Source organism: Haliaeetus albicilla, chromosome 20 (assembly GCF_947461875.1).
Source record: "Haliaeetus albicilla chromosome 20, bHalAlb1.1, whole genome shotgun sequence".
In the NCBI taxonomy this organism is placed as follows: Eukaryota; Metazoa; Chordata; class Aves; order Accipitriformes; family Accipitridae; genus Haliaeetus; species Haliaeetus albicilla.
In genome coordinates this window covers 5335130-5353015 of record NC_091502.1, presented here as the reverse complement: position 1 = coordinate 5353015, position 17886 = coordinate 5335130, and the positions used below count along the sequence as shown (strand labels likewise).

Here is a 17886-nt window from a genome sequence, read left to right as displayed (position 1 = left end):
TTTCCCTCTGCCCTCTTTTAGACAGCGTCGGTGTTTGTTCCTCACAGGGGGGCAGCGGAGCTGCTTTTTCCTTCTCCTCTTCATGGCTGTGAGGGAAGAACAGTGAGATATTTGTTGACACACGAAACATTCAGCCACCAACCATTTCTGTCAAGTCCCCAGCATTAACAAGGATACGTTCGCTGTTACGTTGGCAAATACTAGAGGTTCCTATCTTTTCCTGAAGCTAGCTTTCTAGTCTTCTAACAGTTTTACTATGATTTCAAGAGTCTTTTCACTGAAATATCACATTTACAGGAGACTGCGCCACCTAGGTCTGCTCCACTGCACAGATTGGCTTCGATGCTGGTCTGGAGTGGGGCTGGCGTGAAGACCCTCATCATCGAGATGAAAACCAAATAATTTATACTAATTTCCTAATGCCTTGCTTGGACTGTATTCTTGTAAATCTCATGCCATGGTGCTTTTAGTGAGATGGTGTGATGAGTGAGCTGCGTTGCCATCCTCCCAGGGACAGGTTACACAGGTACACTCACAGATTTGGGACTAATGCAACCAAAGACACCCAGGTTTCTCCTCTGACCCATCAAGCTCTGGATTGTTCCCTTGTACTTTAACACAGATAGATATCTCATGGTAAAAAAATTACCCTATCTGTTTTGGGGTTCTCTATCCTCTTCATTATTCATTATTTTATAATTTTTTTGAATGCTGTGCTAACCAGAATACCTTTCTGTGGCTTTCACTTCTTCCTAATTTGCTGTATTTTATATCTCTACCTTAAGTATATTTCCGAGCAAGTGGGTGCTAAAATAGGTGAGAGATCATGATGTACCAGATAAGTTGCTGGGAACAAGCTCTCCATGTAGGAGAAATCATTTGCCTCAGTAGCTAAAATGCTGCCACAGGCATTCAATGTTAAAAATTCCACCATGTCAGCCTGCATGCTGAATTAAGAGAGAGGGCACAAAATAATGCAAATGCATCAAAAGGTTTTTGTCTTCTGCTCTTCTTGGACACATCTCTCCAATCTGCATAGAAGAAGGATGTTTGCTTGAAAAAAATGCTCTTTTTGACTAGCATTTCAGGAAGGACGTAATTCCCCCCCTTCTCTGGGCTCAAGAAGAGTAAAATCATCTCCGATTTGATTTACATTTGATGTCTGAGCTGCTCCAGGATCGCTCAACCTGAGAGAAGAGCTGCAACATGCTGTGATGAAGTGTCACAGTGCAGGCAGGTTGCATTTCAAAATGTTGTGACATTGCACACATTTCTCTGTCTGTTTTGCCCAAAAATGTGAACTGGGCTGCTACTAGTGGTGAAATGACACATAAAGAACCCAATGCTCTGAAAAAAGTCAAAACTTTATTAGTGATTTTTTTGTTTACACTGTTCAGGGACTTAAATAGCAGGAAATAGTAGGGAAAATTTATACTGAGGGCTTCATTTATGTCTCACAACAGTTTTTCATAACTCCACGACTTCAGGGCAAAGGGTAAATTGGCATTGTCACGGTACCAAAAGACCTGCAAACCCACAGAGATGTGCACACGCGTGCACATTCAGCTGTCCCAAGCCCTTCTCACGAGCCCTCGTTTGCTGGTGCTTTTTTTGACTTTGTTTTTCAGGGATAGGGAAACATTTGTAATGACTTTGACTCTGTGTTAGCAGCCTTCAGCAGGCATTCAGTCTCCTTCTGGCCGTGCTTTACGTTGGATTAGCTGTCAAGTCTGCAAAGCACTTTTGGTATCTAATTTAGATTGCAAACACCTGCAGCAAAGGAGCATCTCATTTATGGACAAGCTTGGGACAGTCCTGAATGGACAGGCACAACACACACGTACTCTTGTGCTCTTTTTCCCTATCACACACAACCAATACAATAATTCACTCAGAAGGTCTCCTCCCTTCAAAGGGAGATTTTACTACTGATCTAAATCATGTTACTCTATGAAGAGGCAGAGGAGCCTTTCTGAAATATGTAACGACACAGAAGTTATGGAGCTGTCACCACCACGGACACGTAGCTCGAGGGCTCCTGCCTATGGAGCGTGCTGCTGAAACCCCGCCGGCAGGCACTGCAAAGCCACCGACCCCGGCACCTCCGAGGCTGTCCCTGAGCAATGCCCTCGTCCTGCCGCAGCTCCTTTCGGTGTGTGCTGCACAGCGACGGCCACGGGACGGACAGGAGATCCCCTTTCACAGCCATGCACAAACACGTGAGAAAAAGAGGCAGTGGAGAAAAGTTCAGCAGGAGAAGCCGAGGGGCAACGAGAGGGCTGCAGCCCCCAGCCCAGTGCAGGACCACCATGCGTGTCGCTTGTTCTTTGCAAACTGGGGAGAAACAAACGACTCTGACCCCGGCCTTGGCTCAGGATTGCTGATCCCTCCAGGGATGGCTTGGGAAAGCTCAAGAGGGACTCCTGGAGAGCCTCTCCAGCCACCGTGGGCACGGAGAACTGGCCGTAAACCTGTCAGATATTTCCTCTTGCTTTTAAAATCCAACTTGGATGAGCTTGCAAAAAGTTGGTTAACCCAGGCTGTGCAGAAGCACGTGTGATGGCCCTGGGGCAGGGACAAGGCCAGGGCAGTAACAGCCTGCAACTGCAGCTGGATTCACCTGCAGGTCCTCTCCAATTCTGACACACCTGGGGAGCAGAGCCAAAGCCCCAAAGTCTGTGAGAAATAAATCCTGTAGCTTTGCTACCCTGGGAGAGACACGTATTTGCACTCACTGTCTGCCTCTGTGTATGTGTGGGTGGATAAAAAAATGTTAAATGCTGTGAACTCTACCCAATGGGATGCTGAACAGCTGTGCCTCATGGAAGTTCTGCTAATCCTGTATATTCAAGTAACTTTTCACATAAAGTACCATAGTAAAGCCAAAAAGTACATGCAAGCAAAATTATGAGTAATCAAGCCTAAAATTAACTGCCCCAAAATGTCTAAAATAAGGGAGAACCGTAGGGTTGCTTTCTCCCTGTGGAAGCACTCAGGGTTGCAAATGATTTGGTTGTTATCTCTGCTGAGAGAAGCCGAGCTTCCCTAGGCCAAAAATAGCACTCCGACCGAAGCGCGGCTGGACCAGCTGATGAAAAAGTTGGTACCCTAAAACAGATCAGCCCAGGCAAATACCCTGGGCAAATGGAAGAGAGGGCACTGCAGCTTCATGAAGAGGATGATGGTAAGGCCGAGACTTGTGAGCTAGAGACAAAATGACTGCTATACCGGAGAGAAGCAGCATCCAGGCTGGCCACAAACTCCTCCAAAGTGCCGCTGCCTTTACTCAAGAGCAAGATGCTTCCTATACTGAGAGATGCTGCAGGATCCTGCCCAGAACAGCAAAGCAAATTGGGCTCAGGAGCCTTCCTTCACTGTCTCAGCTCCAAAAAGGAAGATCTAGTTTTGAGGCCATTGGTGGTAAAAAAACTCCCACCCCTTCTGAAGGGAGGAGGATCCTTCCTGACTTGAGGTTGATGATACTGCAGGAAAAGAAGAGATTTGATGAAATGAAACATAGCAAGTGCCCACAGGAAGAACGAGATGGAAATTCACGGCAGACGTGCTCCAGTCTGTTTTTCTTGCGGTAGGACAGCTCATGTGGTAAAGGGAGTAAAACTGAAAACACAAGTAGGTTTAGTGCCGTTTTTTCCTTGCTCTGGGTAGCAGAAAGGCTGCAGAGAGGATTCTGCACGGCACACCTCCTGCCAGGCCCAGAGGTGGCCAGGGAGAGGTGTCTATGTGATGACGATACTGGTGAGCATTTGCCAGAATGGTTAAGCTCCTTTATGTGACCCTGCTTTCTCTGTTTGGTCAAGCCAAATCTGTGGCTTTTGTAACGACAAAACAGCTGGAGGACATGTATTGCCTGTAGTTTTACCCTTCAGACATTGCCATAATAACGATGTTCCGCCTGCAGAGTCCCCTGTTTTTTCCTTAAGCAACCTGGCCAGGATACCACCTACCAAAGAATATCTCCTGGGTGCTGTGTACATTAAGTGTACCAACGAACAAACCAAAAACCAGCCTGAGGTTCTGCCACCCTCCCCACTTCCAGTCCTTTTCCAGCTGTTTTTACCCATGAAGGAAATTATTGCAATATTTGATCCAACCTTAGGCATGAAAAAAAGAACAAGTGGAAGTTGGGTTAAAATCTCTCAAGACAAAAAAGGCATGGTTTGTGCAACTGCTGAGTTTTTTTTAATTGGTGCTGAAGACTGGATCTAAGTATTTCTTTATCTCTGGGCACAATTGGTCTCCTGACATCTGTAGAAATTTCTCAAATTTCTCTCCTCATCTTACTTGATTGCAACATTGGTTTTCCCCCAGCCTGTTCTTTATGGCAAGATTAATTTGTCATTTCATTTTATGTGTCTGCGGTCAAGACAGTAGACTCTCCTAATCTGCAGCAGACAAAATGCTGTCCTCTTATGGCATATTCTTTTTTTTTTTTTTTTTTCCCCTAGCCCTGTGTCTGGCCAATGCAAAAGATTTGGAGAAGATACTATCAATCCTGTTTGTCCTCCCTCCTGATTTGGTCTTTTGGTGGGGAAGACTTCATTCATCCAGACTCAGACCTGTTCTCTCACACTTTTGCATGAAAAGCTATTAGAAGAATTGCTCCATTTACTGAGATAGTGATCTGGCTGAAGAGAAGAAAACAAAGACAGCGAGTGAAGGTGGTGATGAAGAAAATGGTAGACGTTCTGAAGAAGTGGAGTAAAAGGACAGCATCCAGAGGAAGAGTGAAGTTGGAAAACTAGAGGGAAAAATTATAAAATACAGCGTAAAGGGAAATGCCTGGCTAAAATCTAATGGATCACTGCAGTCTCCCAGGACACATTTTTTAACACACAGGTTCTAGTTCCCATACTCTGGGACAGGAGTGGAGTTAAAGGGCTCTGACCTCAGCTATACAAGCTGCCAAAGGTATCAGAAAAGAAAAGAACCAAGCGTAGAAGTCAAAAGTGGGAGAAGCCATGCAGTAGAGGGGCTCCTCACAGCCTGCTCCTGGCTACCACAGTGTGCCACCCCATGGCTTCTGGAGAGTCCATGCTCCAAAGAGTTGCAGCGTCCATCCATGAGAAAAGGCAACAGCTGAGACAGAGCAGTACAGACAGACAGCACAGTGGACACCTGCATCTGGGTTAGGCATTTAGGGATTCTCTGCAGTGCCAGACAGGTATTTCTGGTGGGATTTATTTCATTTTAAGGACTTATGAAGTAAGTCAGATGAGTCCCTCCCTGCAAGTACCTATTTCCCCTCACTGACTACAAAGGGAGTCAAGGGTGACCAGCTCTTATGTAGACTCCCTCCTTTTAAAACAGCACATTCCCTTTAAGTCTGTAATAGGTACAGCAGAAGGTAACACCCTGAGAGGAGTTTATGTACCCACAGTAGCACTACATGGAGAATAAAGTTTGACTAAGATTATTCCATTTCTTACAGGGCGATAAAGAATATTTGGAATGGCTGCCAATAAGCATTTATACTGTCACAAATGTATTATCTCACATGTGGAAAGAAATCTAGTGTATCTCACCCTCCACACACTGCCAGAGGTCATTGACTACTGTGTGTGTACTTCAAACACTGAAAAAGAACTAGACTGTTCTTTAAGAGATTCTAAACATTTTGTAAATTTGTCCTTTCATAGGCAAGCATTTCACACAAACTGCAAGAGTTGAAGTTCAAGGGTCTGACAAGCTCTGTGGGATTCCAGAAGTCCACAATATCCAACTTGTGTCTTGGGGTATGCTGTCTTCCCCTTGAACTTCACTGGCATAAGGCCCATAACTTGGGATAAGGTCTTTCATAGAGCTATCAGAGCACACAGCTTTGGGTTATCTTCCCAAAACATAAGACAGCTCTGCTTGGGATCATATGATGGACAGTATCTCTGAAGCACGATGGAGGGAACCACCTTAGCCCGTGATGGGAGGGACTGGGGCATTAGACTAAAGCCAAGAAGTGATCTCCTTCAAGAGAAACTTTGAGCCTTCTTGCTCATGCACATCCCCAGTAGTAGCTCAGCTGTGATGCTGCACACCCAGTGCACAGGGCCACCGGGCAAGAGAGACTTTGACGCTGCTCTCCAAACGTGGAAGATGAAGATCTAACAGCACAAGGGTGTGAAGCACAAGTCAGATTTGTGAAGTTCACATTTTGAGTAGGTGACTTCCTAGGCCTGTTACGAGCCTAGGACAGGCTATAATAACTACAAATCCAAACTTTGTATGTGTTGGGTCATTATACTTACAAAAACAAGGATATGGAAGAATGACGTTCGGAGGTTTTGCTTGCATTTGAAATACACACGAAATGCAATGCCTTCACACCTGTTCATCATACACTGACTTGGATATCCATGTTGGTGGGTTTTGTTAACCTGTGCTTGTTTTGTGTCTCTAAAAAATATTCTGCCGTGTACTGGAAGATTTCCATGCAAATATAAGGAAGTCAACAAATGACTGTGCTCAGTTTCCAGGAAATTATTTCTATAAAATTGCTACAATATGGTTGTGTATGGCTGTACACACCCATCCTATACACTTGATGTATTGATTGATATATTGAATAATATATAAGTTCAAATCCAGATATGCAGACACAAACACATGTAACCTAGTACGTTCTGAATGCTCTACTGTATTCAAAAGGGGGGTTTAAGTCTTCAAAATGTAATACAAAGAAGAAAATTATTTTGTCAGTTCAGAGTGTTCCTCTTCTCAGTCTGCTGCCAGGGCTGGTAAGTTAAAGGAATTAACATACCTTGGTAAGGTCTGCTTTACACAAGCTGAATAAACATCTAAGATAATAATTTGACATTCGTGTGTGATAAACACTTGAGGAACATGCATTTGCCAACTTGAGGAACATACGTTTGCCAACATCAGTGAAGGAACCAAGCTACACGGTTCTCATCTGGCACTTTCAGGCTCTGTCTCTAGGCCACCAGCAGTGGCCAGGAAACCCTGCTGCAGGCAAGCAAGCCTCCCTCTTTTCTCACAACCCTTGCCCCTCACCGTGCACAACCTCCCAGCCATTGATCCAAAGCAAAACACCCTGCCCCATTTGCCGTACTCCTCCTTTGGCAACACTCATGGTGTGTTTCTGCGTGTGGCTTGTATAGCAGCATTGCAAAACCATCTAGGAAATGTCTTCTGTGTGTTGGGGAACTCTGACTGGGAAGTTTAAGTTCTGACAGTCTTCCAAGCAGAGTTTAATCATGAGTGCCTTTATTGACTCCAATGTCTTCAGCTCTTTGGTATTCTTTTTTAAGTGGCAGGGAAATTCTGCTTTTTTCCTATCAGCTTCCTGTAGAACTTCACTTCGGAGAAGTTGAAGAAAGATCTTCAACAGTGACTCTAACAGACCTTTATTTGTCTCTCTTCCATCACAGAATGCACTAACCAGATGTGTCATTCGGCAATAACCACAATCACTGCAGAACCCTCCAAATCTGCCAGTCAGGGGACGAGAAACCAACACTGAAACCAGTGTATCCTTAATTCCAAGTAGACATGCTACAGATCAATATGGCTTGTGGAGTACTTGCTACATGAATGTGATTAACACCTGCAAAGAAGTTCATCAGGCTGCAGAAAACAGATACAATATAGTCTCTCACCGTATGAGATGACAGAATTTCCCCTTGGATGTTCTCAAAGAGCCGACTGACAACCTCAAAAACTTTCAGTTTGTGAAGGACTCTGCATACATAAAGGTGAGAAATCTGGAGAAAGGAGAAGATGACAATGAAAAGTGGCTGGGAAACAGGGTGGATTCTGAGGTTGAAGGACCATATCTCTAATGATTTAATAATTTAACCAAATCTGCAGAACTCATATCCAGCTCCTTTTTGTAATTCCTTGGCTTCATTACTCTCAAGTACTTCTTCATCCTGTGTGTCCTTTTGTCTTACAAGGGCACCGGCAATTTGAAATGTGATCTCTCTATAAAAGCAAAAGGCTATTTTAAATTGTGTATTTTACATGTTCCTACTTTTCCTATTACTTTTTCACCATTTCTGTCCAACTACTTCTTTGACAGCTCCTCCTGAGTGAACGGTCAAAACAAGGAGGAGAAACAGAGCAGCAAACTGTCTTCTTAGAAGATGATTACAGGATTGCCTTATAGACCCACCCTGTTAGCAAGCAAGGGGCCTGAAGAAAAGCTGAATGGCAAACCTCCACCCTAGATATCTGCTGTTGAAAGTGATCAAAGGAAAAAAACATAGGTCCTGGAAACAAGCAGCTTTAGTTTGATCCTCCTGTGGCACAGGTTTTACTGGTATAGAGTAAATACTGCCTTGTGATGGAAACTGGATGAAACTGGATGAACCACGATGGAAACATAGCAGGGCTGCATGGTGAAGGCCACTGCTGGTAGGCTACCAAATTTATACAATGGTAAATTTGGAAGGAATTGATAGATAAGACAAGAGCTGAAGGAAAAAATAGGACAACTTCATGACAAAGGAAGCTGTGGTTTTGCCTTTATTTTGGATGAACTGGAATTAAACACAAACCTATAACCTATGTTTCTGGAAGCCCTTGCATTGTGGATCACTGGAGGCCAGGAGTAAACCACAGGATTATCACCCTACACTTGTCCTTTTCCCACAGAATTCCTTAGATTTCCACTACAGCCACTACTGTTACGGCTGTAGATGGACTTCTGGTCTGATGCGATGTAACCTGTGTTCAGGCTGGGTTTTATTTCTGCTTCTCTGATGGTATTCACAGACAGTGCAAAGTAGATCACTGAGCACATGATAAAAAGTGATTTTTTTTTCCCCTGTGGTTACTCAGTACCTGTGTTCTTCTCACTGTCTCACTGACTGCTTCCCTTCCCTGAACCCTGGCTTTGAGGGTGCCAAACATTTCCAGCATTTTGCCGAAGTCGGTGCACAAAATACCTGCTGCAGTTTTCAGACACTGAGCTTCACATAAATGTAGAGTGACACGAGCACTCCACAAGCATCATCTTCTGCTGGTCCCACATAGCTACCGGCCCTCATCACTTCACCTAGGTGGTCCACCTGCAGAATGGAGCTTGCTCTGCCTGTCCTCTGAGATACTGTAGAATTAAACACTGCAAAAGTGGCTGGTCATGCAGGCACTGTTGTGTCAGTGTGCAAGATAAGCCCAGGAGGGAACATCCATTCTGTACAGAGTACAATTTGAGTCAGGAGCCAAAATCAACATGTTTGGGGGATCTGTTCATGCAGTTAGTCCTGTTCAATGAAGCAAGAGACCAATGAGGAAAGTACAGCAGCCACAAAAATCAACTTTGCTGATAAAGAAGTGATTTTTTAAAAATATTTTCCAGTTACTCAAGTAAACTCAGATTCATCCTGTGGACAAGTTAATTAAAGGGGTGCACAGGTCTGCTCCTGGGTGTGTTTGTCCAATGTAAAAAACCACATTCTTCTTTGGACAATCCACCGCACGGTGTGTGGCTTGTGGTTCAGTATTGGCTTTGATTTACGTTTTGTTATTTCTCATTAGAAAATCACTTCTCGGACCAGGCTGGGGAATATTACAGTCACCCACAAATCGTCAGCCCTTCTCAGCTACCAGGGACGTGGTCTCCTTGGAAATAGTGGTTCCATCCCACCCTAGCAGGATCCCATCCTCACCTCCCCCTGCCCCCAAACTAACGCACCTCTCCATGCTCTCCTTAGGGATTGATGGCGTGCGTCACCTCCCACCCCCCAAATATTAACGGCAACCACCCGGCCTCGTCACAAAAGGCAGTGGCTGGTCCCTCAAAAGGATGAGGGACCTCTCTCCAGCCGATGCCCATCCAGCTGTCCCCAGGCAGTGGCGGTGTGACTGACACCTTCTCCCCTGGCAGGCAGCGGTGGCGGAGCCCCCCTAGCCCCCAAGGGGGGGGACAAGCCTCAGTCAGTTCTAAGGCTTTTGCCCTTCTCTCTCCTTCATCTCCCCGATGATAGCTGACCCCCCCTCCACTGAGAGCCCCCCCGCAACTGATGGGCACCCTAATGCCTCCCTCTCCCCATCCCCTTTCTCCGGCCAGGGGGGTGACAGCCAGCGCAGGACGGCAGAGCAAAACCAGGTCCTGGCGGGGGTCAACCCCACCGTGCCGGGATTGGGGTCCCCCCCGTACCCCCCCGGGTCCCCCCCCGAGCCGCCGGCGGCTGACTTGCCCCCGCTCCCGGTGCCGGTTTCGTTTAGCGGCGATCGCTTCGAGACAGCGAACGTACGAGGTGAATTTCCCCTATTAAAAAAAAAAAGGGGGGGGGGGGGGAGAGGGGAGGCTGGTTTAAAGCGCTGGGATTAAAGGTCTGTGCTAGTTTCAAGCGCTCATAAAACGGCCTGAAGGATGCTATTTTGCTGCAGTCTGGGTTATTTCAGCCCACAGTTGCACAACAAACCATTTAAACATTTCAGCACAAAACAGATTCCATTGTTGGGCTGCACATTAAAAAGTGTTATTCGCTTTGAAGTTTTTGTCTAATGGCTCTAAACTGAAAGAAAATGTTTTCCTATTACTTAATTCAATCATAGCGAAGAGGCTTGGTAAAAAGCCCACGGATTTTGCCCAAAGTGTGACAGAGTTCTCTTTGTGTTTGCTTATCCTCTGCTGTCACACACTTTAATTCGCCTCTCTTTATCTGGCATTCAAAACTTTCTTCAATGACATTCAATAAGGTCCAGCGGCTGGAAAAAAAAACTGGTTATTTTTTTGGATATTCTTTCCCAGTAGCTTTGGGCTTGGTGTGCATTCAGGAGCTGTTAACCCTTTGCCTCCCTGCGGCTCGGAGCCCTGGGGTTCAGCCCCTGGGCAGCGGGAATCCCTCGGGCTGAGGCTGAATCCAGCCCCCCTCGGTGGCTGCCCACTTCTCTGCGGGGAGAGATGCCCCTTCCCCGGCGCCAGCTCCGGCGGAAAATGTTTTAAATTGCCAGGTCCTTCAAAACAAAACAGAACAAAACAAATCCAAAGCCCATTAACGCTTTCGGGGGAAGGACACTTGCAAATCCTTTCCAGACCATTCCGGGAGCGAGTTTTTACAACCATTCGTTTTTGTTCGCTCTGTAATTTTCGCCATTTATTCGTGCACATTCGCACATTTCTAGGCTCGGGCATCAACAGGATCTCGGCAAAACTCCCATAGATTTCAGTGAGAAATGCCACTCCAGGCAAGAACAGCCTCCGCACAAGCCGGAGGCAGGGGAGTACGCTGCTTTTAAGGCTTTTCCTTCCCTTCATTTAAAAAAGTCTATTTGGTTTTCAGGCGGGCAGGTTACTGGAGGCAGAAATCTCCCCACGTTTTGACGGGAGTCGGCGGGTGCGTTTGTCCTTTTTTTTTTTTTTTTTTCCCCCCCGTATATTAAACGGGAAGATGGGGGAAGAAAACGTACCCGGAGGAAATTTTTTATTATTTTTATTATTATTATTTGTTAGCATTCTTTATTCACCTCCGGGGAGCCCCACGCCGAGAGCTGCTGCGCGGCGAAGCGCCGGTGCGCGTTAGCACCGAGAAACGCGCAGAAAGGAGCCGTGGACCCCGCTGGAAGTTTTGCAGATCCCTGTGCTCAGAAATGCAGACACGGCCGGTGTGTTTAAGCTAAATCTCACGATACGGAAGAAATAAACCGTTTCACTGTCGGTCCCCGTAATCCCAGGGATTTCCCGGGGCAATTTGACGCGGTGCGGGGACGGGTCAGCGGGGACGGGACCGGGACCGGGACCGGGACCGGGACCGGGACCGGGACCGGGACAGCTAAAAGCGGGCAGAGGGACGAGGTGTAAAGAGGTGCGGAGTGTACCGAGCCCCCCTCCTCCCTCCCGTTAGGCGCTCGCCGTGGGTGCCACCGACACGGATCAGCGTCTCGGGGTTTCTCTACCCGCACCAGCGCACCCACGCTGCCTGTGGCCCTCCGCCGTCGTTTCCCCCGTGCCCGGGCGCCCACGCCACGCAGGAACGGGACGGGTGCGGCTGTCGGCTGAGCGGCGGCTGGAGCATCCCTGTAACCGGGACTTTCGCCCGACGGCGGCGAGAGCCGTGAGCGGCCGGGTCCCGGCACCGGGCTGGGAACAAAGACGCGGGGCAAGGGACGGCGGTAACGGGGACGAAGCAGCCCGGTGGTGGCGAGGGGAAAGACGGAGACCGGCCGGGCTGGGGCGGGGGGGGGGGGGGGTCCGACCTGGTGCCACAGGTGGGAAAGGCACCGGGGGGGGGGGGGGGGGGGCTGGGGCCGGCGGAGAGCGCGGCTGCAGCCGGCAAAATAAACAAGGGGGGAGCGGGCTGAAAGCTGGGGCTGAAAGCGAAGGAGAGCGATAAAGAGAAAGAAAAGAATATTAAATCGCGAGAGAATGAGAAAATAACCCCGCCAAAGGGAGAGGAGGGGAGAGGCCGCCTGCTACGGCGTGGGTGGGGTCGACAAGAATAGAGTACATTATGCAGTTCATTTAGTTAACAAGGGAAATAATGAGGGAGCGTGCGGCGTGAATGCCAAGAGAAAGAGGCACAAGAAAAGCCCCATTGAGCGCCCCGGCGCCGCCATCACATGGCGCGGGCGCTTATTTAAAGCGGGCGGGCGGGCGCCGTTCAGCACCACTCGGGCTGGCCAGCGGCGCTGCGCGGGGGGCGCTGCGCGGGTGCGCTGCGCTGCGCGGGGGCGCTGCGCGGGGCGCGCTGCGCGGGGCGCGGGCCATGCCGCGCTCCTTTTTGGTGGACTCGCTGGTGCTGCGGGAGGCGGGAGAGAAGAAAGGGGAGGGCAGCCCCCCGCCGCCTCTTTTTCCCTACGCCGTGCACCCTTCGCACCCGCTGCCCGCCTTACCGGCCGGGTCCTGCCACGCTCGGAAAGCCGGCTTGCTCTGCGTTTGCCCGCTCTGTGTCACCGCTTCCCAGCTGCACCCGCCGCCGCCCGCCATCCCCCTCCTCAAGGCTTCCTTCCCTCCTTTCGGCTCCCAGTACTGCCACTCGCCCCTGGCCCGCCAGCAGCACTCCGTCTCCGCCGTCAGCGTCGGGCACGCACCGGCGCTTTACCAGGGGGCTTACCCGCTGCCCGACCCCCGGCAGTTCCACTGCATCTCCGTGGGTAAGGGCGGGGGGGGACACGGGTGGGGGGTGGGAGGGAGGGGGGGAGCACGCCTGCATGTTAACGGTGGTCGCTGCGGGGAGGTGATGGGGAGGGCGGAGGCAAGACCCTGCCGAAGGGACATCGGGGTGGGGGGGGGGAGTCCCGGCACCCCTCTCTCCGCCGGTGCCCCGGGGGGATGCGCGGGGGAAGCCCCGCTGCTGCCCGCCGAGCCTCCGACCCAGGCGGCGGGAACGGGGAGTTGGCGGGGCGGGGGGGACACACAGGCGGTCCCGGTACCCCCTGAGCTCGGGCTCCGGCCCGGCAGCCGCTTTGCCGGTCCCCCCCGGGGGAAGGAGGGTTGCGGCTCCGCAGAGCGGGCGGCGGAGGCGGTGGGGGGGGGGGCGGCCGGCGGGTGCTCGGCGCTGCAGGGTGGGTGGGAGGCGGCGGGTCCGGCAGGTCCTGAGGGTGCCCTCCGCTCTCCGCTCCGCAGACAGCACGTCCAGCCAGCTGCCCAGCAGCAAGAGGATGCGCACCGCCTTCACCAGCACGCAGCTCCTGGAACTGGAGAGGGAGTTCGCCTCCAACATGTACCTCTCCCGGCTGAGGCGAATCGAGATCGCCACCTACCTGAACCTCTCCGAGAAGCAGGTGAAGATCTGGTTCCAGAACCGACGGGTCAAGCACAAGAAAGAAGGCAAAAGCAGCTCCCACCGGGGCGGGGGGGGCGGCCACGGCTGCAAATGCTCGTCCCTTTCCACCACCAAGTGCTCGGAAGACGACGAGGACTTGCGCATGTCTCCGTCCTCCTCGGGGAAGGACGACAGAGGCCTCGCGGTCACCCCCTAACCCCCCCCGCAAGCCCACCCCGGCTCCCCAAGAACTGTGGCGAGAGCCGGAGGGTGGGGGGGGTCCCGCCTGCTCCGGTGCTGACACGCGGCCGAAGGATTTTTCTATCGTTTTGTATAATCTGTGTAATTGCCGAAGGACTTTCTCGCCTTTCTAGAGCCCCGGCCCACGGGGGCGGGTGTCCGTGCGCCCCTGTTGTAAATAAACTGCTCCCTAGGACCCCAGGCGTCCCCCAGTAGTGCTGTCTCACTTCTCTCCCCGCAGGCGCAGCCCCCGCGTACCGAGACAGGCGCGGATACTGCGCGGAGGCGGGCGGTACGGGCAGCCCGCAGGGATGCCGTCCCGGGGTTCCCTCCGGGAATTCGGCGATGCCCGAAAACCGGCGGACGGGGAGGGTCGGGGGCTGTTTAGGTTGTTATCTTTTTTTTTCTTTTTTTTTTTTTTCCCCCAAATTGTTCTCGGTTTTCTTTCGACCGCGCAGCTGTGGTTGTACCGTTCCGTTGCCCTCCCTCCCCGCCGCGGGAGATATTTATTTATTTATTTATGTGCAGAGAAACGACGATGGCGATGATAATGATGATGATGATGATGATGATGACAATAAAATGCTCGTTGGTGGTTTATTTCCCTCCCCTCCCGTAGAAAGCAACCGCTCGGTGGCCGCGGAGGTGCGCCGGCAGCACCGTCTCTCTCCATCCCCCTCTTTCTCTTACCGGGACTCGCCCGCCCTGGCCAGGGCTGGACGGCGGGGACTCCTTCTTGCTCTGAAGGTACGGGGGACCCTTGTCCGGGGGCTCTCAGTCCTCCCCCCGAAGCTAAAGGTGGGGTTGGGGTCGGCTCGGCTTCCCACCTTCCCAGCCCGTTCCTAAGTTTGCTGGAGAGAAATACCCCTTTTGCACACACCTTTACGCACGGCTATAGGTGAATACAAATACCGGGCTGGCGGCTGGGCTCGGCTTCTCTCTCCGGGTACCCGCCGCTGCTACCGGGGAAGGATGGAGCCAGCCTCCCGCTAACCCACCGGTACCGGTACCGGTGCCGTGCTGGGGCTCCCGCCTGCCCCGCCACCGGCCTCCGGCAGCCCCGCTCCGGCCTCGCGTTTTGACCGTCGGGGAACCTGACAGCTCGTTTTTACACTCAGCTCCTCGGTGGAAAGCCCCGGCGGAAAAGCAACTGGCATGTCCCGCAACCCCCCCGGGGGTGCCGGACCGGTATCTGCCCCCCGCGAAGGTGCGGGACCGCCGGGGCTCCGCGTTCCCACCGCCGCTCCGTTTGGGGACGGAAAGACCCTTTTGTGCGGGGATCCCCGCTCCCCTCAGGCTCACCCGTGGCCTGCACCGGCCGTCCCGGTCGTCGGTGTCCCGGGTCTTCCCACGGGCCCGGTGGGTTTCGTGCTCTGTGCTTGGGTCCCTGGGCTGCCATCGGTCCCTGCCCGCAGCGGGACGGGACCTGCTTTTCATCCCGGAGTGGGTCCAAAATAACCGAGGCCACCGGGAAAAGCCAGGAGTGGAGATGTCGTCCCTCCTGGGAAATCACCGCGGAGAAGGTCCACACAGCTCCGCACATGGGCTGAGCTGGGTTTGGGGTCCCCCGGGACCGAGCGTGAAGGCAGAGCCAGTAAAATTGCCACTGCCAGGACAGCCTCAAGTCCCGTCCATAAAACAAACGTGTCACACTCTGCCTTTCCCAGGTCCCCGCAGCTCTTTGCATACTTCTGAGGCCCGGAGACCCGCAGGCTCCTGCAGCTCCATCCCACGGGTGAGCGGAGAGCACGGCCCTGCAGACCATGGGGCACTGCGGACTTCTCTGGACTCCTCAGGATGGTGGGGGGCCTGGGGGACCCTGGAGACGTGGCAGTGCAGGACAGGCACAAGGCAGTACCCATGCCCTGCTGTGACTGTCCTGATCTGTGTTCACCTGGCTGGAAGATGCAAGGGCTTGGTGACACTAGGCAGGTGCTGCACTATCAAGTTTGGGACAAAATGTTTGGGCTGCTTCTCTCCTTGGTGGCCTGCCTTCACCCACTGCCTCCTGTGATCCTTAGACCTCTGGCTTCTCCCTCCCTGCTTCCTCCTCTGCTGGCTCCCCACATCACCTGGCTGAGATGGGACGGCCAGGCAAGCTAGTGGTTAGGACACTGTGTGGGCAGCATCTTTCTGATTCCTTTTCCCGTGGCTGTTGGGGACGGACGTGGCAGATGAGGGATCAAAACCTGACCTTGCTGCAACAGTCCATCAGTTTTGCCTGGTGCTTGGCCCTGTGATGTTCCCTGTGTGTCCTTGCCCGGTGGCCCAGTTCCAACAGGAAAGACCCCTCTGGGGACCCTAATTGGCTCAGCAGGACCCTGCAGCCTCTCCAGCCCTCTCCTCCCTTCCTGCTCACATTTACCAGACTTGTTTTGAAAAGTCATTGCAAAATAGAGACAGAAACAGCCTAACACGGGTTTACCAAGGGGTCTGGCACCCTCGTTAACAGGGCACTGGCACTGAAGTCAACAAGCATCCGTAGAGGCGTGTATGTGTGTGTGTGAGCTCCTTGTGCCTTTCAGCGGCGTGGGTTTGAGCCAGTTGGCTGGTGGTGGGATGCGGGGAACACCAGCGCTGGGAATTGGAGTGCTGCTATTGAAGTGCTATTGTGGCAGTTGTGTTGAAACTCTCGATAGCCTTGTCTGCCAGCACATTCCCACCTTGTCTCTGGTCCTTCATGGCACAAGCTCTGATACAAACTAAAATGGACCTCCTCAAGCTCCTGTTTTGGGACTGAGCAGAGGCAGCCAGGGACAGTTTTTCACCCTTGTGATGAGGATGATGAAGCAGCGGCACTGCCCACCCAGCTTGCTCCTCACTCGCCGTGAAACCTGGGCGACAGCATGCAGGCGTCTGGGGGACAAACATGTTTTGTCCTGTTCCTTCTAGGGAGCAGCTAGGAGACTTTCTGGGTGTGCGGTTGCAAGTTCACTAGCGCATCCTCGGTGCAGGCACAGCGGCCGTGGGCTGCGAGGAAGAATCTTGCAGTGATGCTGTCCCAGTGGGTGCACACATTACAGAGAGTGTGTGCACACATGTGCCTGTATCCTTTATGGAGTGAGTTCATCAGCCAGACAATTTAGGACTAATCCTCAGCCCTAAAAGGTACCTCATATATGTAAAGTAGCAAAGAGAATTCCCTCGTATGGTATAATTTTGTCTGAACAGCAGTAGATTATCAGAATGGATGCCCCCAACAAGACAGTATTAATATTCTCCGATACACGCTGGCCTCTGCTGCAGACCCTGTGTACCTTGCAAAGCCCAGTGGGGCTCTCAGTGCACTTGACAGTCATTATGCCACATCCACATGCAGAGATAATCCCTCCTTAGTTGGGCATTTTTCTAATTTAGTGAGAAATCATTACGGCAAATGCTCAGAGTGTCATTTTCAAGGACTCTGAGGTTGGGCAAATTAAAGTCATTTTGCTGTGGGAAGAGCGTGGGCACCTCTGCTAAAGCGAATGTCATAACACACCAATTTTCAACTTTCTATCCCTAGCCATTTTGACGGCAGGTTTCTGAAAGTTACTCAAGCATTTTAGCATCTAAAATGCCCAGTCTCTCCCTATTGCGACGGGAACCACATTTGCAAATCCACAAAGAGAGTTTGAGTATTTTCTAGCATATACTTTTTTGACCATATTTCTATCTACAAGTTGAATTATTTCTGCCCTAGCATGCAAAGAGGAGATGTTTTGGATGCTTTTGAGGCTTTAAAGACTGTGTCCCAGAGCAAAGCTGGCTATCCTGGCAGCGGAAGGAGGGCAGAGGATGATGCTGGTGTTCAGGGCTCCCTTTTCCACCCATTGGCATTGCTGAGTGTGGGTGTCCCACACCCCATCCCGTCACACACGCAGCCGCTCTCCTTTCACTAGTCCAGGCACAAAATGTGAACGTGAGAAATGATGAATACCTGGAAGAAACAAAGGTTTGGGTTGAAGAATCTTTTCAACAC

At 51.3% G+C, this 17886-nt stretch overlaps 1 protein-coding gene across 1 annotated transcript; it reads left to right on the top strand.

Annotated features, from left to right (window-relative positions):
* Positions 1-12686: 12686 nt before the first annotated feature.
* Positions 12687-14258, top strand: GSX1 (GS homeobox 1). Its single transcript, XM_069807896.1, has 2 exons — positions 12687-13074; positions 13547-14258. Exons 1-2 carry the CDS (start codon positions 12687-12689, stop codon positions 13900-13902), a joined length of 744 nt encoding a protein of 247 aa, XP_069663997.1. The 3' UTR covers positions 13903-14258.
* Positions 14259-17886: the final 3628 nt, after the last annotated feature.